The 23,632-nt window shown below is 56.8% G+C and overlaps 1 protein-coding gene across 1 annotated transcript in view; it reads right to left on the bottom strand.

The window, feature by feature from the left end:
- NTN1 (netrin 1) overlaps nucleotides 1–14,740 on the bottom strand; it is a 77,104-nt gene extending 62,364 nt beyond the window's left edge. The window contains exon 1 of the mRNA XM_029056998.1: nucleotides 13,651–14,740. Within this exon, the coding sequence (XP_028912831.1) occupies nucleotides 13,651–14,740 (1,090 nt within the window). The remainder of the gene's footprint in view (nucleotides 1–13,650) is intronic.
- Between the last annotated feature and the right edge of the window lie 8,892 nt (nucleotides 14,741–23,632).

Below are 23,632 nucleotides of genomic sequence, written 5' to 3'. Positions count from 1 at the left end.
AGACTTCCTCCTCAGAGACGTACAGCAGGAAGGAGGGGGTCACCCAAGTTCCCCAGCTCTTCACAGCAGATTCTAGAGCTTCAGGGGTGTGGGTGCTCCTGGCCGCAGGGCCCTGACTTAAGCAACCAAGCTAGTTTTACCTGATACCTGCTCTTTCCACTCCTGTGCCTTTTCCACCCTTATTTCTGAATCCGTTCCTTTTCCAATTTCTTCCCTGCATCTGACTCTCTCCCCCTATGGCTGACTGGTTCGAGGACCAGTGGGCAGAAGTCAAGCCCAGTGGTCTCTTGGGCACGCAGGTCAGAGGGTGGAGACTGCAACCTTTGGCATCGTTTGGGGCAATTGAGTGACTGATCCCGGGCCACAGGCCACTAACAAGGCAGCAGGAACAGAGTGGTTTTGCTCTCCAGGAGCCTTTAGGGGTGGGGGAAGAACCTGAGTACAAGGCTGAGCTAGGTGTTGGCTCACAGCAGGGCCTAACTTCCTGCATGGACAACTCCCACTGGAGGTGAGGGACCAAAGGGGATGTGGGGACAAGGCGGGCAATGACTTTTGGAACTGCAGGAGTCCAAGTTCTCACCTTGTGCATTCTGGAGCTTCTGACAAGTCCTTAGTACTTCCAGTCAGGGGAGGAAACACCCAAAATGGTGGCTTTCTGATCATTTTTACTAGTGGTATTTATTGAGTGCTTACCTTGGGCAGAGCTCTGTACTAAATGCTGGTCAACAAATACACAGGTGAAAACTAGACACAGTCCCAATCCCTCAGGAGACTCACAATCTAAAGATAAGGGAGGGGAGTGAGAGCAGGTGAGGCACAAGGAGGATTGAAACAGTGTGGGCAAGTGGGAGAGTCAATTAACTTCTCTGTGCCTCACTTTACCTCATCTGTAAAATAGGGATTAAAACTGTAAGCCCCATGTGGGACATGAACTGTGTCTAATTTGATTAGCCTGTATCCACCCCAGAGCTTAGCACAGTGTCTGACACGTAGTAAGGGCTTAACAAATACCATTAAAAAATTAAAAGCACAAAAACAATATACCACAAGAGGGGAAAAAAGATTTGTGGCTAGATGAGCAGAATCTTAGGTTCCTCGTGGCTTAGAGCCCAACAGTTGAGAGGGTGGCAAGAAGAAAGAGAAAGAGGAGGAAAGGGAAAGAGAGAGGGCAGGAGGGAGGGAAGGGAGGAGAAAGGGAAAGTGGAGGAAGAGCTATGAAGCAGGGCCTACATTTTCTGAACCTGCAAAGCGAAGCTTGGTCAGCTCGTCTCAGGAGAACAGAGACCTGCTTTCCCTTCCCCCAAAAGGTGGGCCCAATCCAGGTCTCCCCGGGGCTCTGGCCAGTGGTTTGGGGACTTGCGGACCTCAAAGCCACTCAATAGCTGAGGAAGGTATGGGTAGAGCAGGTCTCCTTCCCAAGGCGGGACCCCTCAAGCCTCACAGCTACCCTGGTCCTGGGCTCCATGGGCACAATGGGGAAGGGCCATCAGCGGGGCCCAGGATGGCTTAGCTTGGCTTGGGGGAGCCTGCAGTAGCGGAGGCAGGGGGAGGTCAGGCGGGGTGTCTCCAGGGAATGAGGCAGGGACGAGGTGGGGCGAGGGGGCTGCTTAGTGCCCCATGAATACGAACGATTCTCTGCTGTTTCTCCTCTGGCGACTGAGGGGGGAAGGGAGAGAAGCAACCTCACCCAGTGGTGGGGGTGGGGGGTGGGAGGCTGCAGCCTGCCTGGGCTCTGCCGTCCTTACGTGTAAAGTATTATGATTGGTATTGCCATTAATTAACTCTAATTAACACGGATCCTGGTGGTGACAATGAGAAACCAGGCAGCTGAATAAAGCAGGTTCTGTGGCACTGGGGAAGCGGGGGGTGGGACCAGCTAGGACGGCAGAGCCGGGAGCCTCTGAAGAGGCAACTTTCCAGGCTCAAGTGCCAGCTCTGGCCTGGTGTGGGCCAGGCTGAGCCCCTCTTTGTCTGGGGAAAACCCTTTTTGTTTGAAGTCAGCTTCACTGTAAGCTGCCTCACAATGAGAGCCTGTGAGAAGGCTCCCCCCCTTCTGGTGGCGACTCCCAGTGCTCTGTTGGCTCAGGGCTCCCCCAGCCAGCAGCCCCCTGGTTTCACGGCCCTCCTCCCCATATGCCCCCAAGAAGAAGCCTTCTTGTCCCATGAGACGGGCCAGTTCCAAATCCATCTGGACCACCGGCCCATCTAGGCTCTCCTGAGCCAGGGGTCCCAAAGCATCCAGCCCCTTGCCCCATGGGATAGGGCTGGGCAGGGCCTGGGCAGGACCTGGGCAGGGGTTGGGCAAGTGGAGAGTCGGGCAGGGGTCCCTAGATTAGGCAGGTGATAGGGAGTTGCTTGGAGGAGTCTGAGGAGCTTAGAAAGTCTGCATGCTTGCACTTCTCCTTTCCCTCAGAGTTTCACCAGCTCACCAACTCTCAACGGACCCTGTGGACTCTCGAGCTGGAGATCCTAAAGGTTTCTCCACCTCCCAACTGCACCTGGGCTGATTGGTAGCCCATCCTCGTCTCCTTCCTACCATGAGGGCAAACAATGAGAAGAGACGCAGGGGAGGAGCTTAGGGTGGCTCCCAGAGGGGAGAGGAGAAGAGCGGTCCCGGCATCTCAGGAGCCAAGGAGAGAGAGGAACTGACCACCACTGCCCAAGGGCACCAGAGGAATGGGGCATGTGCTGCTTGGAGCCCCCGGATGGACGGAGGGGGAGAGAAGGAGACGGGGAAGGAGGGGAGTAGGGATGGAGGGAAGAGATGGAGGAAAGAAAGGAGGAAAGGAGAGAGGAAAGCAAGGAGAGAGAGGAGGAAAGGAGGGAGAAATGGAGAGAGAGAGAGAGAGAGAGAAGGGAGGGAGGGAGGGAGGAAAGGAGGAAGGAGGAAAGGAGGAGAGGTTGGTTATGGCTCAATAACCAACCAGAACGTTTTCAGACCAACTAGGAACCATCTACTTGGGTGCTCTAAAATGCCATTTGGCTACTGGGCTGAGGGACCGGGCTGTTGACCCTGGGCTCAGATCTTTCAAGTAGATCCACCACTGGGCCAGAAAAGTTCTGGGGTGGTAGTAGTAGTGCACTGTACTAAGTACTTGGGAAGTACACAGCATCGCTAAAAAACATCCAAACCAAACTGCTACCATGTTAATACACTCACTCATTCTATCCCACCTGGATTACTCCATCAGCCTCCTTGCGGACCTCCCAGCCTCCTCTCTCTCTCCCTACTCCGGTCCATACCTCACTCTGTTGCCCGGATCATTTTTCTACAGAAATGGTCAGGACACCATCCCACTCTTCAAAACACTGCAGTCGTTGCCCATCCACATCAAACAAAAACTCCTCACCATTGGTTTTAAAGCACTCAATCACCTTGCACCCTCTTACCTCACCTTGCTACACTCCTACTACAACCCAGACCACACACTTACTCTCCCCACACTTTAAGGCCTTATTGAAGACACATTTGTTCCAAGAGGCCTTCCCTGACCAAGCCCCCCTTTCCTCTTCTCCCACTCCCTTCTGCCTCACACTGACTTGCTCCCTTTGTCCGCCCCCCCCCCCACTCCCAGCCCCACAGCACTTATGTACATATCTGTAATTTATCTATTGATAATAATGTCTGTCTCTCCCCCCCCGCCCCGGGCAACTAGACTGTAAGCTCGTTGTGGGCAGGGAATAAGTCTGTTTATCACTGTATTACACTCACCCAAGCGCTTAGAACAGTGCTCGTGCCAGCTGTGTGACTTTAGGCAAGTCGCTTAACTTCTCTGTGCCTCAGTTACCTCATCTGTAAAATGGGGATTAAAACTGTGAGCCCCACGTGGGACGACCTGATCACCTTCTATCCTCCCAGTGCTTAGAACAGTGCTCTGCACATAGTAAGCGCTTAACAAATACCAACATTATTATCACAGTAAGTGCTCAATAAATATGATTGAATGAAAGTATAGAATAAAGATGTGACACATTCCCTGCCCTCAAGAAACTTCTACTCTAACAGGAGAGACAAGCCTAAAAAATTGAACCAGACACCTGTGCAAGAGTGCTTAGGAGGGTGTAAATAAATTTGTAAGTTATAAAGAGTTGGCTGAAGGGGTAATATGGCTTGGGGTGCTGGGAAATCAATTGGGAAAAGCTAGTTGGAGGAGATGGGATTTTGGGAAGGATTTCAATGTGGAGAAAGTAGCGGTCTCCCTGTCTGATGTAGAGAGGAAGGGAGTTTGAAGCCAGTGGGGTTGAAAGTGGTGAAGGGAGGACTTGCTTGCCACCCTGCTGGCTTGCCTGGCCACTCCACAGTGGCTATGGTGGGGCATTCATCACACCCTCGGGATCCCAGGGCTTCTCTTCTAAACCACAGTCACAGTCATGGTGGCTTCCTCTTGCTGCTTGCTAGATGGTAAGTGCCCAGAGGGCAGGGTTCAGGTCTACTAACTCTATTGTACTCTCCCAAGCAATTAGTACAGAGTTCTATGAAGTAAGCACTCAATAAATATTATTGATTGATTGCTACTATACCAGCCTGCCCACCTGCACTCTACTCTGCCTCGTGGCGGCTTTCTGCCTAGAGGACGCAGTCAAAGGCCTCTCTTCAAATATTCCACGCTCCTCTGCAAGCCCAGGGGTGTAATAATCTGTAGCTCTGGCTGGGACGCTCAGTTCCTTGGGAATTTGGGTCCCGCCACTACAGGGCCAGCAAGACAGAGAGGCTGAGGGAAGCCATCAAAACTTTTCCTCCTGCTGCCCGCCAGGGAGCTGAGGAAGAGACCGGGTCTAGGTGGCAGCTTAAAGGGCCCTAATATTCAGAGGAAGCCAAGGCGAGAAGCTGGTGTCACAGAGCAGCAGGGCCAACAGCCAAGACAGTTACTGGTCTCTCAGTGCCATCCCTGTTCACTACCGACTGCAGCATCATTTCTGTCACTGGAAAGCAATGTGGCCTAGGGGAGGGAGGACAGACCTGGGAGCCAAAGGACCTGGGTTCTAATCCCAGCTCTACCACTTGCCTGTTGTGTGATCTTGGGAAAGTTACTCAGCTTCTCAGTGCCTAGTTTCCTCAACTGTCAAATAGTGATTTAATATCTGTTCTCCCTTGTACTTAGTCTATGAGTCCTGGATGGGACCAGGACTGTGTCCTATCTGATTAACTTGTATCTACCACAGTGGTTAGAACAGTCTTTGACGCAAAGTAAATGCTTATCAAATGCTATTATTATCATCAACATAATCATCATTATTATAATATCATATTGGACATAGAACTTGTCTGCCAATTTTTTATTGTATTCTCCCAAGTGCTTAGAACAGTACTCTGCATACAGTAAGTGCTCAGTAAATATCACCGTTTGATGGTGATTCCTTGGCTATGTTGACAGCTGCAAGACAGAAAACTTAAGTGGGAGAGCCCAGGACAAAGGACTTTCCTTCTTGATTTGTGTGATGGCCCCAGTCCTTCCTTCTTCCTGACTGTTTGGTCCTCTTCCCCTTGGGCCAGCCCAAGCCCTTTCGTGATCAAACCGGGTACCTCATGGGCTCCATGGTGACCACTCAGGGCTCACACTTACTCTTCAGAGGCCATGGACTCAGAGAATCACTCTTGCTCATTTCCAGCAGGACATCCTGGCCTGAATTTCCAGCTGCCTGGGTCCCCAAGACTCTTTCTATTTCCCTACCATGGAGGGAGGAGGAAGAAGAGGAGGAGGAGGAGGAGGAGGAGGAGGAGGAGAAGGAAAAGGAGAGCCAAGACAGCACTGAAGAGGAGGAGGAGGAGCATGAGGAAGTTGAGGAGGACAAGGAAGAGGAAGAGAAGGAGGAAGAGGAGGAGGATTAGAAGGAGGAAGAGGAGGAGGAGGAGATAGATCAAAGAACCTTAAACACACCTCAAGGCCCTTGGGGACTTCTGATTTGGGAGCTTGGTTTTGAAACAATTCAGCCTTTCTGCTTCGAGCCAGAGCCAGGCTGGACAGAAGCCCCACTGCCCTGCAGAAACCTGCAGTGCCATTGGCGGCCTGGAGAGACTGCCCGGTTTGTAAACAAAGACTGGGCCTGGAGTCCTTGTGTTTAGCTACCGTTTGACACTGTTATCTTGGATTGTTGATTTTGTAATTTACTGTTATTTTATTTTCCTTGGTCATTGTTCTTTCTGCCAGTTCAGCGCCACCTAGACTCTGTGTGCCCTCTTTCTAATCTGATTACCTTGTCTACACCCAGTGCTGAGCACAATGCTTGGTAAGAGCTAGTACTACTACTTTCATTTTTGAAAAAGAATTATAGCACTTTCATATTTACAGAGAAAAGGGAGAAGGGGAAAACCCACAGCACCTGGCTACCTCGCCTCACTAACCGCCCAACTCCCCAAGGCTGGGCTGGGCCCCATGTCAGTGAACACATCACACTTCCTTCTACATCTGCCCCCCCTCTGCCCCCCCCCCCCCGCACCCTGCCATCACCACACACACACACACACACACACACACACCGGGACTAGCCCTGTTCAACACGGTCTGTGCCCTCAGAAGTGAAGAAGTCAGCTCTCCCAGGCACCTGGACCCAGGCAGAGATGACAGGGTATCTGGGCCACGGACTCTGACACCCGGGCCAGGATCCGGCTCTGGTACAAGGGCGGAAAACTCTACGGTTCTGGCACGGCTTTCTTGGTGACCCCTGCACAGAGGTGGCTCTGGAAAGCTCTGGAATTGGTAAAGTCTGAGGAGAGAAAAACTAGATGATTTCCACAAGTCCACCTTCCTCCATAGCTCCTTCGGTGGTTGGAGGAATCGACCGAGGATCGGAAACCGGGAAAAGGATCCAACGGCTCGCTCGCTTGCTCGGCTTGGAAGACTGGACAAAAGGAAAGCCTGCCCTGGGACCTGGCAATCTTTAAAGGGAAGAGGGCACTGCCTAGGGGACAGAGGTTGACCAGCCTAGAATTGAGATGCTGATTAGACAAGTGACCTTGGGTCAGCCACAACCTCTCTGGGCCCAAGTCTGCCTACATGCACTGACAGTGACAGGGTGATGTTAGCTGGTGGTTAAGGCAAGGGGCACCGGGGCTTAGGTGCTAGTCAGTTGCTTTTGGGCTGCAGCAGCCCAACCTGACCCAGAAGAAGGAACTCAAGAAAGGACAGTCACCTTTCTTGGTGGGTCAGTCACTTGCCTTCCTGGAGCAGGGGCAGGGATTGTAGAGGATGATTGTGAGGTTTCTGTGAAAGTCCGTGGGGATGGCATCCAGAACTGGAGGACTGCTGTCTATTCTGACACAGAGTTAACAATGTGCAAAAATTATACACTAATTAAGGAGTAAATTAGCATGCTAGAGCCCTTTTGCAGCTTCCGCTCAAGTCAATTAGCTTGAATTGGCACTGTTCTCGGCTTAACTAATGATGGTCTATCCTGAGCAGAAGGCACTATGGACACCCAAGGTGGGGCTATTCTTTAGGCTTTTTTACAAAGGCTCTGCAGAAATGGTACACACTTACTCATCCCCCATAAGAATGTTTTTTAATCTCACTCCCGGGAGGAGAGACGTTGGTTACAGCAAAGCCACCGTGGCTATCAGGTGGACAGACCCCTTGGAGAAGATACCATCGAGAAAACAAGAATAACAACCAAGTGGACTTTTGAAGTGTAAACATACAAGTCTATTAAGAATACAGTAATCCCCTGCCAATCCATTCCGCCTCCCCCCTCCCCCCCGCCCCGAAAAATTCACATAATGAAAAGCACAACTCATCTCAAGGAAAAAAATATCGATCCCAGCTGGGAGCAAAAAGGAGGGGATTCCTTCCAGGGAACATCTGAATTTCAAACCACCGCCTTTCTAATATTTACTCTGGACACACACAGTCTCAAATACTTTTCTGACGATCACATTTTTCTTTGGGAGGAGGTCAGAGAGGAGTCTGGGCCAGGCTGAAAAGGAACTCGGCTGAGCCTGGGCTGGGGCTACTCTGTTTCGAGTTCCACCTCAGGCTAACCACCCGGCTGCTTGGAAGGAATGAGAGAAGAGTGGTGGACCCCTGCCTTCTGTGCAACCGGCAGAGGTTTTTCTCCATGAAGTAAATGGGGACTGGGGAATGCAGAGGCTCGTCCCCAGTGAGCACAAGCCTCGTTTCCAAAGCCAAGCCAGAGCCAGAGCCAGAGCCAGAGCCAGGTTGTGCCCTGAGAACAGTGACTGTCAGCTGCACTCTGGGGATCCCGGGGCCCAGGCCCTAGGCCTGCTCTGTTCAGCCAGGCCAGCGGCCAACGGGGGCTAGAGCTGGGGAGGGCAAGGCTGAATGGACCCGTGAGGCCAGGGCTCCTGGATGGGAGCTCTTGGGAGCAGGGCTGGGCCACTGTCTGTTGCCTCTCTGGGCCCCTCCCACTGCTCGCATCAGTGAGGTGTTGAGGGTTGGGCTTGCTCCCAGGGCCCAGTGACTGAACCGAAACCCAACTGGCAATCCGGCCCAGCCTCTGGCAACCTGGTGCACCGTTTGGCTGAGGTTCTCCCATTCGGGCCAACAGTTGGGAGGACGGCTCCCCTCCTTCCTCTCCTCCCCCGCTCCCGCTGATGTGGACCCCAGCAGAGGAGCTCGCTCCAGCTGCTCCAGAGAGCAGAGATAAATGTCAGCTCAGAACTGTTTACACACTCAAACCGCACTTACTAGTTTCACACCAGGGCCTGAGAAATGCAATTTCCCACCCGCCCCTCCTTAACCCCTTCACAGCTGCTGCCCTTCCCTCCTAGTTTGGAAAGGATTGGGATACAGGAGATCCCCCAGCTGTGTCCCTTGGGCTTTCTAGTGAGGGTTCCATCTTACCTCATTTGAGGGGCAGGAATTGGGCTGAATGAAGCACTATGGCCAATCAATGACCTCAGCCCTTAAATGACAACTATGAGAAATGAGGGTGCACCATTCATGAAGAAAAGACTCCCCATTTCCCTCGAGATCTTCCAGCTGGTCTTCCAGTTCTCACCCAGCTGCCAAGTGACAAGTATGAAGGTCCACCCCTTACTCTGGACTCCCCCATCCGGACTGGCATCCACAGGCCACAGCCACCTCCAGGGTCCAGCAGACCCCTTGGGGGCTAGCCCCACTCCCCCAGCAGTGATATTTTCCCTGGAAGGATTGGGAGTCCTAGGGCTGCTCGGAGCTGTTCGGGGAGGCGGGGAGCCTACATGGCAGACTGCCTCAAGGCTGAGCCCCAGCATGCAACATTTTTCTTTTCTAAGTGTCTGTCTTCCCCATTCAAGAGCTCCCAGTCTGAATCTGTTTATTTCATATTCGCCCCAGGGCTTAGTACAAATAATAGTAATAAAAATAGTAATAATGGCATTTTAAGCACTTACTATGTGTCAAGCACTATTCTAAGTGCTAGGGTAGATACAGCGAATCAGATTAGACACAGTCCCTCTCCCGTATGGGGCTCACAGTCACATAAAGGAAGGAAGTGATGAATCCCAACGCGGCAGGCGTGGGCGGGGAAGGGGGCACTGGGCAGCAAGGAGGCATCTTGGTCTCACAGGTGTGTCCTTGGGGCAAGTTTTCAATTCCAGCCATGTGATACAGGGCCTCCCTTAGCAGAGTATTGTATCCCTGCCATGACGATCTCGGGCTGGTGTCCCTTCCACAATATGTACTGTCCAGTGCAAATGCCACCGCTCCAGGGAACAAAGGGGATGTTGATTGAAACTGATGCCAATAATTTAAGAAACATAACATATGCCCCACAGTTGGTTGGAAAAAGAGAAAGAAAAAACACCCAATATGGGTTATTTCAAACCGTTCCTGCCTTTTCCCCGGAAAACACCCCCATGGGCTTGGGTGCCTAAATGCACACGCACACATGTAGAAGCATGGGAACATGTTGCTACATATGGGCGGAGAGAATGTTTAGTTGTTCCTCTGAGAGCTGGCAAGGGCGTAACATTATACATCGTCTTGTTTTTCGTGCTGGTTTGAACTATTTCCGGAAGAAATTCTAAGTCACATCGAAAATAACACTCACGCTCATCCAAGTGTCCAAACCCGCACCCGAGGGCACTCAAAACTGGGCTTCAAGAGACGCCGCCTTGAAAAAACCCCATCCTCTGGCCAGCCAAAGCCCACACCGAGCTTACCCTCACCTGAGAGTTTGGCGGACTCCTCTGAAAGGGAGGATCTGGCCGGGTACCTTTCAGTTTTCAATTTATTTGAATGTCTACCTCCCCCTCGAGACTGTGAGCTTCTTGTGGGCAGCTATCTACCGTGCTGTTCTTTTCCAAGTGCCTAGTACAGGGCTCAGCGCCCAGGGCTCAATAAATACCACTGATTGATTGATTTAATTGTTTGAAGACCTCAGTTTTCTCCCACAGAGTTTGAATTTGTCTTTCTTGACCACCATCTATCTATCTTTTTAGAGAGGCAGAGGAGACTGGCAGAAAGGCTTTGGTTGTAGATCCTCTAAAAGACATCATTTTTATGTTTACTTTTCAGGTTGCCAGTGCCAAGTTGACATGATAAGGCTAAAGCCATGAAGAACACCTTCCCTACCCCCCGGGTTTCAAATATAGGAAACTGTAATGTGGCACCCCCAAATACCCATTTCCTCTGGGGCCCCCTGGTCCTGTGAGGTTTCTGTAAAAACTCCATCTTCCCTTTGTGGAGCACAGTTAAACATTGGGGTCCTTTGTTTTTGCAGGAACGAGCAAGAATCGTCAGAGCTAAAGTTATTCCCACTGTTACAATAACTGATGTTTTATTCTTGGGAAATGATCTCAGTGGGTGAGCTTGAGGTCCGTTGCAGGATGCCCACGGACCCTGAGGTAGGGTCTACACTAAGGGGGAAGTGAAGACGAGCAAAGATTGAAAATGATGGCCAATGCCAATAGCCAGTCTGACCAACTCTGACCCCAAATCATCTTTTGGCGATTTTTTTGGTCCAGATTATCCAGATAAAAGCTCAAATTCTTCAGTTAATTTGGTCTGTGAAGGCCCTGACTCAGGCGGCATGCAGCCACACAAAATGCCGATCGGGGTTACGGGGAGCAATTGGGAAACTCAGCAAAGAGATGCAATAATGATCAACGACCCCACCACTGTAAACTAACGTGGGCGGAGAGGACAGAGGAGGAGGAGGGGGAGAGCGGATGGAAGAGGAGGAAGAGGAGAAAGATGAGGAGAAGCCAATCCATGGCTAATTTTCATTCCTGATGATGCTAACCGCTGCCTGTGCACTGTCGAGAGGGTTTACAAAGGATCTCTCCGCTGAGAAGAGATGAGTGCGAGTGATGAGACGCGGGCTCCCCCTCTTTCAGGGTGAGGTGGAGGGGTCCCCTTCGGAAAGGCAGCTGGGTTCACATAGCATCCTCTGACCCGAATCCCCCCAGAGTCCTCCCTCCAGATGCTGCAGACAGCAGACTGCAGCATCTACAGAAACAGTCACGACTTCTATTCAGGTACCAAAGCCGAACATGCCGCAACTAATCAGAACCAGCCTCCAAAACGTGTATTCGGAAGACTCCAGTCCTCTGTAGTGTCCCCGGGAGAAAGCAGAAAGCGAAGAGGTGATTGCTCAGGCGATGTTCAAGGAAAGGAACCAGAAAAGAGCCAATAATGTGAATTTACACAAATGAGATTCCCTTCGGGGGTCATTCTGTCTCTAAGATTCCCTAAAGGGCAGCCTTTCTGAGTTTGTCCCACTGTCATCCCTGCATTGCATGCGGTGTGGCAGAACCGTGGATCAAAGAAGAGTCCATCCGCCGGGCTTCTCTGGCCACGGGGGGTGGGGTGGGGGGGAGTGGGGAGGGAGAGGGTGTCGCTGCGACTTTTGGCATTCTGAGCCAATGTGGGGTTTGGGGAATTTCTCTTACCCTGTCAGAGACCGGGTAAGAGACTCGGAGTTATTTTGACTGAATTTATAGAGTGCAGTTAAGGAGCGAAGAAATGATATGGAGAGTTCAAACCCCAAAGACGCCCCCACTCCGCCCGCGTCCGTGAAGAAAAGGCTTGGATTCTGTTGAGCGGACGATATGAAATTCTCCGCTGCCCTCTCTCTCCGCCTGGGTAGACCCCAGTCCTCCGAATGGCGGTGCGGCGGCGGCGGCTTCGGCCGATTCAGCCGCCCGTCCACCCCGCGCCTTTCCAAACCTCCCAGCCCATCCCGCCAGGCCCCACGAGACGCGTCTTAGAGAGAGACCCAAGCCGGGCCCACCCCTGCCAGCCGGGCAAAATTCGCTGCGCCTGGGGGAAAAGCGCAACGCCTCTAGTCCCGTGAGCGAAGTCGCCCTGCGGCCCGACCCGACCCGACCCGAGGCGGCCCGACCTGACCCGAGGCGACCCGACCCGACCCGACCCGACCCGACCCGACCCGAGGCGACCCGACCCGACCCGACCCGACCCGACCCGACCCGAGCCGGGAGAAGGGGCTCCTCGGGGCGACCCTGCGCGGACGGCGCGGACCTCTCCTCTGCGCGCGGGGCAGCCGCGGAGGCCAGAGGAAAAAGGCTGCGGCCACGCTGGCCGCCCCTCTCCCACCGCCCTCCGGCCCGTGAGGACGCGGGAGGTCATCGCCAGGTCCACCCCGGCAAGAGAAGCGGGCTTGGAAGCCGGTTTCCGGGGCACTGGGCCCTAAAGAGAAGCAGCGTGGCCTAGTGGCGAGAACACGGGCTTGGGAGGCGGAGGACGCGGGTTCTAATCCCGACTCGGCCGCCTGTCTGCTGCGGGACTTTGGGCGAGTCGCTTCACTGCTCTGTGCCTCGGTTCCCTCATCCCGTGAGCTCCGCGCGGGACGATCTGATTACCCTGTATCTACCCCCAGGGCTTTGAACGCCTAGTAAGCGCTTAACGAATGCCATAATTATTACGATTAAAGCGCCTCGGTGCCCGAAGGCGCGGGGCCGGGAGAGCGGCGAGGACCCGCCGGCTCCCAGGCTTGAGAGGGGTTTCCAGCGCCGGGCCCCCGTCGGAGCGGGATCCCGTGGGACCGGGGCTCGGGGCCGAGGCGGCGGCCGTGGCGGCGACGCGGCCCCGGACACCGGGATGGGGCCGGTCCCGCGGGCGACCCAAGGGAGTTCCCGCCCGGAGCTCCCCGACCCGGAATTCCTCCCTCGCCAACCACGACCCCAGAGGTTCCCGGCCGAGGCTCCCCGCCCGGAGCTCCCCGCCCTTCTCTTCTGCTTAGAGAAGCCGGGTGGCTCAGTGGAAAGAGCCCGGGCTTGGGAGTCAGAGGTCATGGGTCATGGGTTCAAATCCCGATTTAGCCACTTGTCAGCTGTGTGAGTAGACTGTGAGCCCGTCGTTGGGCAGGGATTGTCTCTGTTGCCGAATTGTCCATTCCAAGCGCTTAGTACGGTGCTCTGCACATAGTAAGCTCTCAATACATACTACTGAATGAACGAACGATTGACTTCAGGCAAGTCACCTCGCTCCCCTGTACCTCCGTTACCCCATCGGTAAAACGGGGATTAAGACTGTGAGCCCCCCGTGGGACAAGCCGATCACCTTATATCCCTCCCGGCGCTTAGGACAGGGCTTCGCACCCAGTCGGCGCGTTTTAACCAATGCCATCATCATCACCGTTATTATTATTATTAACCCGGGATTATTCCCCCCCGCTCCGCCAACCCCGAGCCCGGAGGTCCCCGGGCGAGGCTCCCCTCGCGCGTCTCCCCCGCGGGGCGCCGACACTCACCCACGCACTCGTTGGCCTCGCGGGCCGTGGCGCGCTGCCAGGGTCGGTCGTAGTGGAACGGCTTGCAGCGGTCGCACTCGGGCCCGGCCGTGTGGTGCTTGCAGTCGCACACCAGGCCGCCGGGGCCGTCGGCGCCGTGGGGAGCGTGGCCGGGGCCGGGCCCGGGCCCGGGCCCGTTCCCGGGGCCGTGGGCGCCGTCGCGCACGCAGCGCGCCGCGTGGCCGTTGCACTTGCAGCGGCCGCCCACCTGCAGGTCGGACACGGCGTAGAAGTAGGAGTCGCGGGCCAGCTCGGCGTCGTCCTCGTCCTCGTCGCCGAAGGTGTGCAGGCGGCCGAAGGCCACGCGGATGTCGGTGGCCGTGACCCAGTCCTGCAGGACGGGCGAGTTGTCGAAGTCGTGGGCGGACGGGCGGCCGTCCAGCGTGCTGAAGGCGATGAGGCCGCCCGACAGCGGGCGCAGGTCGCTGTGCGAGTCGGTGCACACGGCCTCCTGCTCGTTCTGCTTGGTGATGGGCGCCCGCGGCGGCCGGTTGTACATCTTGCGGCACTGCGTGGAGTAGAACTGGAAGGGCACCCACGAGCGCCCGTGGTCCATGGACTTGTAGATGGCCATGGACTCGGGCCGCGGCGAGCAGAACTGCAGGCTCACGTAGGTCACTTCGAACTTCTTGCCGAGCGACAGCGTGAGCGTGACGTTGTGCGGGAACTGCGGGTAGGTCTCGGACTGCCAGCACGTCAGGTTGTGCGGGTTGTTCAGGTCGGTGAGGAAGGCGGCCGGGTGCGCCCGCCGCGGGTCCGACGCGTTGCACAGGTGGCACGAGCGCAGCCGCTCCTCGCCCCGCTCGGCCACCACGCAGTAGCGCGCGGGGGGCCTCCCGCACGTGCTGGACACGCGCACGGCGCGCCCGAAGGCCGAGTTGACGAAGTCCGGGATGCAGCGGCGCGGGTGGCCGTGCTCGTCCGAGCAGGGGTCGGGCTGCGCCGCGGCGGCCGCGAAGCCCCCGGGCCCGCCGGGACCCCCGCGCGCCCCTCGCACCAGCCACGCCGCGGCCACCACGGCCGCCAGCGCCGCCCACCCGCCGCGCCTCATGCTCCCACCGGGGCTCCCACCGGGGAAGGGCCCGGGGCTCGGCCCGGGGCTCGGCCCGGGGCTCGGCCCGGGGCTCGGCCGCCGCCGCCGCCGCCGCCGCGTCTGCCTCGGGCTTCCTGCGGGTCACGGAGAGGGAAAGACGGACACACGGAGACAGAGACGGACACTGAGACAGAGCCGGCTGGAGCGCCGTGGCCCCGACCCCCCGCGCCCGGAGCCCCCGCCCCGAGTCTGCGCGCCTCCCCCGGGGCGAAACCTCTCCCGACCCCCGCGCCCTCCTTCCCCGCTTCGCCCGCATCTCCTCCACCTCGGCCCCCCAGCTCTCCCGCGCCTTCCCCGAGCCCCCTCCCCCCCGCCCTGAGCCCCCTTTTCTACCTCTGTCCCGGATCCGACCAGCCTCCCTCCGCGCCCCCTCCGCCTCGGTCCCGCCACCACCGTCCCCGGCCCGCGTCCCGGCCCGCGCGCACCAACTCGCCCTTGCAGGACCCGCCCGGCCCCGTCTGGCTCTGCCCCGCTCTCTAACGCACCTCCGCCGACATCCCCCACTGCCCCTTCCCGAGGCGCCGGCCTGGGCACCTTTGCTATCTCTGCCCCGCCCCAACGCGCCCTTCCAGATCTCCCCCTCCGCCTCTAGCCTCCCATCTGAGGCGCTCCCGCCGGCTTCCCCGAGACCCTGGCACTCCTTGCCCCGCTCCACCGTGCCCTCCCGCCCCCCAGCTCCGCCTCTGCCTCCGGCGCGCCCCCAGCGCCATCCTCGCCACCCCTGCCCCTTTCTAACCCCCCGTCCCTGTTCTCCACCTAAAGCCCATCTCCTCAGCCTCGGCCTCCCCCGGCATCTCCTCCGTCTCTGCCCCGCCCTAACGCGCCTCCCCCGGCATCCCCGAGGCCTCTGCCCCGCTCTAACGCGCCTCCCCCGGCATCCCCGCCGCTTCTGCCCCGCTCTAACGCGCCTCCCCCGGCATCCCCGCCGCTTCTGCCCCGCTCTAACGCGCCTCCCCCGGCATCCCCGCCGCTTCTGCCCCGCTCTAACGCGCCTCCCCCGGCATCCCCGCCGCTTCTGCCCCGCTCTAACGCGCCTCCTCCGGCATCCCCGAGGCCTCCGCCTCTGCCCCGCTCTAACGCGCCTCCTCCGGCATCCCCGAGGCCTCCGGGTCCGCCCCGCTCTAACGCACCTCCCCGCCTCCCCCGGCATCCCCGCCGCCTCCGTCTCCCGCTCTAACGCGCCTCCCCGGGACTCTGGCATCCTTCCACCGGCGCCGGCCCCGAGCATCCCTTCTCCCTCGCCCCGGCTCCAGCGCGCCCTCGCCGAGCATCCTTTCCGTCTTCGCCTCCCACTTAAGGCGCTTCCCCGAGTTTCGGGCCGGTCCCCCACCCCCCCCACCCCCCCGCGCCCCAGCCCACCCCCGCAGCCCACCCCGGGAGCGGCCGGCCCGGCCGGGACCCGCGCTCAGCCTCTACCTCGTTCGGGGGAACGGAAAGGAAAGTTTGGACGGTCCGGGGCGAGAGCCGTGGCGGTGTCGGCGGCGGAGCCGGGAGCCCCGCCGTGGGGGAAGCGGCCGCGCTCACTCCGGGCTCGCCGGCTCCATGCTCCGCTCTCCCCGCCGCCTGCTCCGGGAGTGACGCGCCCGCCCCGCGCCCGCCCCGCACCCGCCCGCCCGCCTCCCCTCCCGCCGGAGGTCGGAGCCGCGACACTCCCGGAGCTCTGAGCGCGCGCGCGCGCGCACGCACACACACACACACACACTCGCACCCGCTCACACTCGCGCGCGCACACACACTCACACACACGCGCAGACACACACGCACAGACACACACACACACTCGCAGCCGCTGGCGGCTCCGCTGCAGGGCGGGGTGGGGAGCGGGGCCAGGGACCAGGGAGGGGGAGGAGGGGAGGGGCGGGACGGGCCGGGGGTGGAGGGGGGGGGTGGGCGGGGGGACAGCGGGGAAGCGGCCAATTAGGCTCTTGGCGAGCCGGGCTGCTGGGGGAAAGTTTTAACCCGGGAAAGAAGAAAGTTAAACAGGGCCGGGGGAAGGGAGAGCGGGAGGGATGGAGAGAGAGCCGGGAGGGAGGGAGGGAGGGAGAGATGGGGGAAGAGGGAAGGAGGAATGGGAAGAATAGGGAGGGAGGGAGGATGGATGGAGAGGGTGGGGAGCGAGGGATGGAGAGAGAGCGGAGGGAGGGAAGGGAGGGAAGAGACAGAAGTGGGAGAGAGGAGAGGAGAGAGGCTGGAGGGCGTGGATTCAGAAGTGTAGAAGGAACAGCTCGCTAGAGGAAGGCGGGGTGTTAGGACAGCGATGACAGTAGACGGGGGCAAAGGGGGAGGATTTTCAGGGCTCCACACGCAGGTGCTCAGGTCTGAAAGGAATGAGACTTAAGACCTTACCCCGCCCACTGAGGGAGAGGCCGTCCTCCCGGCCCTTTGGGAAGGAGAGCCGGTGAACGGGGCCTCGGCCTCGCACAGAAGCCCTGAGGAGCAAACCTCTTCCACCGGGAGCAGAAGAAGAGCCCAAGTTCATGCCCAGGCTGAGCCCTTGACCAGCTTAGTGGTCTGGGGAGAGTCACTTCTCCACCCTGGGCTTCGGTTTCTCCATCGGGATATTGTGAGCTCCTTGAGGCCAGGGAATGTGTCTCTTGCCCCTGGCACACTCTTCCGAGCTCTTAGTACAGTACTCTGCACTCAAAAAACAGTCCATAAAACCCACCGACTAATGGTCTGCGTTTCCCAAAGCCAGGGGCAGCAGGCGCCCACTCTCTGGCCCCTCCCCCCCAGCCCCCTCGCAGCACACCACACACATGTCCTCCCGGTGAGACCCGGATTTGGGATGCAGTCTGCCAAGCCTCAGGGAGAGGAGGCAGAAAGGAAGGGTAGACTGGGTCGGGGAGTGGGGAGAAGTGGGAGGGGTTAGAGAGAACCGGGGAAGAGGGCGAGTGGGACCTGGAAGAGCAGGGATCAGGACCCCTGAGGGGGAGGGGGGTGGGAAGCGACTCAGAATTGTCATGGGGCCAAGGGCGATGAGTTCACCTCTGACTCTCATTCCCTTGGGACCCACCGACCTGTTCCCCGTGGCCTCCTAGGTGAGGAGGGTCTGCTCTGGCCCTCAGGCACTGAGCTGGGGTAGACATTCGCTCTCCCCATCCCTCAGGGAAGCCGGCCCCCCTGCAGCAGGAGGGGAGCCCTGTGCGTGGACCTCTGTCCTTCTGCTCTGCTGGTCCCGACTTTCCCTCCGCCAGTTCACTGCAGTTCCCCGCAGGAGATGGAACAACCAGGTCTACCTCGTAAGAGGTTTGTTTGGAGCCAAACAGTGTCAGTCTCATCCAGATCCAGGGAGTTATTCCGGACACAAATCGTCGGCACAGGCTACAGTCCCCCTGGAGCTAGGGTCAGGGTCCCGCCAGGACCGGGGCCGGGGCCTCCCCTGGGCTGGGCTCAGCGCCCCTCTGGGGCTAGGGTCAGGGGTCCTGTAGGAGAAGCCCCGGGCACTCCATCTCATCTCTCACTCTGTCAGTCAGCATAGGGCTGAGGTGGCTCCAGCATAGGGCTCCCGGGGTGGTTTGTCAGTCAGTATGAAGTGGAGGTGGCCCCAGTGCAGTGTTCCCCGGTGGCAACTGTAACACAGATGGGGAAGGAGCGGGAGGAGCGGATCACTCCAGGGCTGTGCCGGACAGTCGGAAAAGTAGACAATCCGATCGATTGCTTGCTTCCGGTAGCTTGCGGCCCTGGAAGGCCATGAGCCTCAGGCCCCAGTGAAGGGGGGCGGGGGGGCCTGGGCCACAGGCTTCTGGTCGGCGGAGACAGGGCGGCAGAGCTGAGGTGCCATTTCCCTGGGTGCTACGTCTCAGCCTGGGCCCGGGGCTCCAGGCCCTCCCCTTCCATCCCGCGGCTTGCTGAAACCACAGTCACCGGGGCAGACCTGGTATCCGCTTCCCGTGTTGGATGGTTTTCCAATTTTCAAATGATTTGGGAAAATTTTCCCAGTGGCCTAGCGGAGAGAGCATGGGCTTCGGAGTCAGAGGACCTGGATTCTAATCCTCACTCTGCCTCTTGCCTGCTGGGCTACCTTGGACAAGTTGCTTAACATCTCTGTGCTGCAATTTCCTCATCTGTAGAATGGGGGTTAAATATCTGTTCTCCCTCCCGCTAGACTAAGCCCCGCGTGGGACAGAGGATGGTGTTTGATCTGATCGTATTGTATCTAATCCAGCACTTAGCTCAGTGCTCGTCACATAGTAGGAGTTTAACGCATACCACGATAATTAATATTATTGTCATAGTGGAGAGAGCACAGGCCTGGGAGCCCGAAAGTCATGGGTTCTGATCCTGGTACCGCCACATGTCTGCCGTGTGACTTCACTTCTCTGTGCCTCAGTTACCTTGTCTGAAAATGGGGATTGGGATTGTGAGCCCCACATGGGACAGGGATTATGTCTAACCCGATCTGCTTGTATCCACCACAGCGCTTAGTACAGCGCTTGGCTCATAGTAAGCGCTTAACGAATGCCATTATTAATCTTATCATTATTATTACTATCCAAATTACTATCATCAGTGTTACTATTGTTGCCACTGAACCTGCCCACCCACTCTCTCCAAGTGCCCCCTGCATCCTACCTCATCCTTTCTACTCCTCCCCACCTCTCCCAGTTCTGCCCAGTACACCTTGTCCATCAGGCTGGAGACAACTCATTGGCTTCAGTCCTTTAGATCATAAGTAAGTTCCATGAGAGCAGGCATCATGTCTACCAACTCCTGCCTTAGTGGAAAGAGCACGGGCTTGGGAGTCAGAGGTGATGGGTTCTAATCCCGACTCTGCCACTTATCAGCTGTGTGATTTAGGGCAAGTCACTTAACTTCTCTGTGCCTCAGTTACCTCATCTGTTCAATGGGGATGAAGACTGTGAGCCCCAAGTGGGACAACCTGATTAGCTTGTATCTACCTCAGTGGTTAGAACAGCGCTTGGCACATAGTAACCGCTTAACAGATACCATCGTGGTTATTATTTATTCATTGTATCGTACTCCCCCAAGTGCTTAGTGCAATGCTCTGCCCACGTTAAGCACTCTACAAATACCGCTGATTGATTGACTGAGTGATTCAGATGCTGAGCCCAGATGGAAGTGGACCCTGGAGCCACCCTTCCCACAAGGAGAACTGTCTCCACCGGAGGGTGGAAGGGATGTGGCTGGGGAGATGGGGCCATGAGGTGGCTTGGACTCCAGGTCAGCCAGTTCTGGGTCAGAGCCAAGCTGGTGACAAAAACGTCTGCTTTTCAGCTCCTCATCCCTCGTGCACTCTCTTTCATCAGTCCCCGAGAGACTACTCCCAGGCCTGTCCCCAACCCACCCAGCTCAGTCTCCAAGAGGGGTAGGGGGTCACCTGGAGACAGGAACGATGCACCGGTTCTTCACGGCGAGGGACGGACATCCCACATCCTTAACTTTCCCTCCAGGGCCCCAGCCTGGACATTTGCCCATGGATCTGTCCAACCCCTCTGGGGCCTGCAGACTAAAGACCCCAGGAATTACCGAGAGTTTGTTTTGCTCTGCAGCAAATGGGCACCAGCCGGAGCGGAGATTCAGTGGGCTCCGCGGGGCTGCTCCCTCAGGAGTCAGAAGGGTGGCAGTTGCGGAGAGCTCAAAAGGAGTCTCAGAAAGACTGCTGGCCTGGCTGAACAAAGGGCAAGGGGTTCCTGGGGCCTCGAGTCCTCACCCCAGGGGTGCAGGTTGGCTTGACGTGGAGAGAGCCAGGCGAGCCAGTCTCTGGGCCCAGCCCCCTCAAGGAAAACAGGCTACAGGCTGTAAAGCCGGCACTGCCAGCGACATGGCACATGGGTGGGCCTACCGGTCCCTCTGTTGCCTATGACTGAGTTGAGCCGGCCACCCGCGGGGCTAGAAAAGCTGAGAAAACATCCAGTTTCCATCTGGAGAAGAGGTCAGAAGCTGGCCTCTGGCAGGCAGGCACTAAAATCGGGGCTGTAAAGCCACGTGCAGTTTGAGCCGAATGTGGCCTTCTGGGTCTCTTAAATGGCCCATGACAGACTCGGGGACTTCACACGCCTACACCCACTTGCCTGTGCCCACACTTTTACATGCATGCCTGTACCACCTTCCGCATACATGTGCGGACATACATACATGTATACATACATGTACATACAGAACAATGCCTGGCACATAGTAAACACTTAACATGTACCATTATTATTACTATCGTTATCTCGGCAGCATCCAGTCCATGTGCACCTTTACATGCCCGATACACACACCCTTGGCGTCTCCAGACAGAAGATCCCCTGACAGACGTGGCCCTTGACCTTCTTGCTATTTTTGACCAGTTTGGTCACTCTTCCCACAAACTCTCCAGCTTTGGTTCTGCAGATACCTGGCTTTGACATCTCTCTGACCACACCTTCTCGGTATCCTTCTCTGGCTCATCCGCCTCCTCTCCCCTACCATGGGTGGCCCTGGGCTCTCTGCTGGGTTCACTTTGCTTCTCACTTTCTTCTCATTCTCTCTGGGAGTCAGTCACATGACTTCATCTTCCACTCACTGCTCTGTATCTACATCTGCCTCACCTGAAGCAGCGTGGTTTAGTGGATAGAGCACAAGCCTGGGAGTCAGAAAAACCTGGGGTCTAACTCCGGCTCTGCCAGTGTCTGCTATGTGACCTCGGCTAAGTCACTTCACTTCTCTGGGACTCAGTTACTTCATCTGTAAAATGGGGATTAAGAGTGCGAGCCCCGTGTGGATCAGGGATTGTGTCCGTCCTGATCAACTTGTAACGATCACGGCACTTAGAACAATGCCTGGCACATAGTAAACGCTTAACATGTACCATTATTATTACTATCGTTATCTCGGCAGCATCCAGTCCCAGGAATTCAGTTCTCACCAGTGTGACCAAGGGGCGAGGAGAGAGCCAGAGGCCTAACTAACTCCTGTCCTCCCTGCTCTTCTAGCTCCTCTGCCTTTGAACAAAGGAAGGGAGCCAAGGCCCTCCCTCCTCCAACCAGATGCCCCCTGGGGCATAGGGTTGCCATTTTCTCCAAAGGAGTGGTGTGACCCATGATTTTCCCAACCTCAGCTGTGTTCCCTGGGATGGGATGGGAGGGAGGGGAGAGGGCAGCCCCTCCTTTAACAGCAGCCCCAGCACCAAGGTACAGATGGGCATCCTCAGAGGGTCACAGTCCAGGGACCCCTCCCACTCCAGAAAGGAGAGCGGACCTGGGGTCCCATGAGGTGTGTGGGCCTCTGGCTGAGGAACTGATGGGGAAAGGTGGGTCCCAGCAACCCAGAAGCTGAAGCGGTATCAGCCCAGGGTCCGGGGCAAGAAAAGCCTGGGTCCCTGAAAGGCCTGGTCCAGGGCCCAGTTGCCCAGCCCTGCCTCTGCTTCTGCTCCAGCCTGGCACAGCCCTTCTCACTGAGACCTACTTTCACCTCCACCCAGCCACATCCTGCTCTTCCCTTGCCACTGGAAAATGGCCTGGGTCTTTGGATCCTAGGAGCCCCTCTGTCTGGCTTACCTGGGCCACTTGGCTGCACCTCCTTCCTTTCCCCCCTACTCCCTGGTCCCCACCTCAGCTGCTCCCCACCCTAGCACAATGCCATTGCCACCTGCTCAATGGTTGGCTCCCTGGCCCACATTCAGGCAGGCTGGGTGGGGAGAGGGCAAAGTGCTAGTGTTGGCAGGGGTGGGGCAGCTCTGTTGGCTCTGGGCCCAGGCCTGGGCTCTGGGAACAATGCTCTGTTCCCACACCATCTCTTGGACGTCCAAACGCAGGCATTGGCCCTAGTCGCCAGACCCCCAGCATGGGTCCAGCAGCTCCAGCCAAACTCGGCCACGCCCAGAGCTGAATCCTCCAGCCTCAACTGCCTTGGCCCAGGCAAGCTGCGGGGCTTCAGGGTACTCGGCTAGGGTCAGCACACCCTGCTGGGCTTGGACCCTCAATCAGTCCATCGAACAATCATTTTATTGAGCGGTTACTGTGTGCAGAGCACTGTACTAAGCGTTTAGGAGAGTACAGTACAATGGATTTGGTAAACATGTTCCCTGTCCACGTCGAGCTACAGTATAGAGTGAGAGACAGACATTGATGTAAGTAAATAAATTATGGAGATGGACATAAGTGTAGTGGTCACTGACTGCTCAGCCGGCTACCCATGGGGGCAGTCACTCCCATTCATTCCTCAGAGCTAGTGGAGGACCCCAGTGCCAATTGCTGAGAAGGAATGCTCAGGTAGAGTCAGGTCCCAGCAACCCAGGGGATCCTCTTGGGTCTGATTTCCTCCCACTCCAGGCAGGGCCAGCTGGGGGAGAGATTCTGTCAGTCAGTCAGGCAATTGTATTTATTGAGCAGTTGCTCTGTGCAGAGCACTGTACTAAGTGCTTGGGAGAGTACAATATAACAATAAGCAGACGTAGTCCTTGCCCTCAATGAGCTTACAGTCTAGAGGGAAAGACAGACATTAATATAAATAAATTACAGACACGTATATGAATGCCCTGTACCTAAGTTATCTTCATTTCCCTATTTATTTTGTTAATGAGATGTACATCACCCTGATTCTATTCATTTGCTACTGTTTTAATGAGATGTTCTTCCCCTTGATTCTATTTATTGCCACTGTTCTTGTCTGTCCGTCTCCCCCGATTAGACTGTAAACCCGTCAGAGGACAAGGACTGTCTCTATCTGTTACCGATCTGTACATTCCAAGCGCTTAGTACAGTGCTCTGCACATAGTTAGCGCTCAATAAATTCTATTGAATGAATGAATAAGTTTACATAAATACCGTGACCTCAGAAACTGGTGCTCTGCCCTCTTCCCCCTCATCCCCCCACCCCAGACCCCGAGAGAAGAGCCATTCAGGGAGGCTCAGCTCCACAGTG

The sequence above is a fragment of the Ornithorhynchus anatinus genome, unplaced genomic scaffold, assembly GCF_004115215.2.
Source record: "Ornithorhynchus anatinus isolate Pmale09 unplaced genomic scaffold, mOrnAna1.pri.v4 scaffold_264_arrow_ctg1, whole genome shotgun sequence".
NCBI classification, from domain to species: domain Eukaryota; kingdom Metazoa; phylum Chordata; class Mammalia; order Monotremata; family Ornithorhynchidae; genus Ornithorhynchus; species Ornithorhynchus anatinus.
The sequence above is the reverse complement of the archived record's forward strand: the minus strand, read 5'-3'. Positions and strand labels throughout refer to the sequence as shown.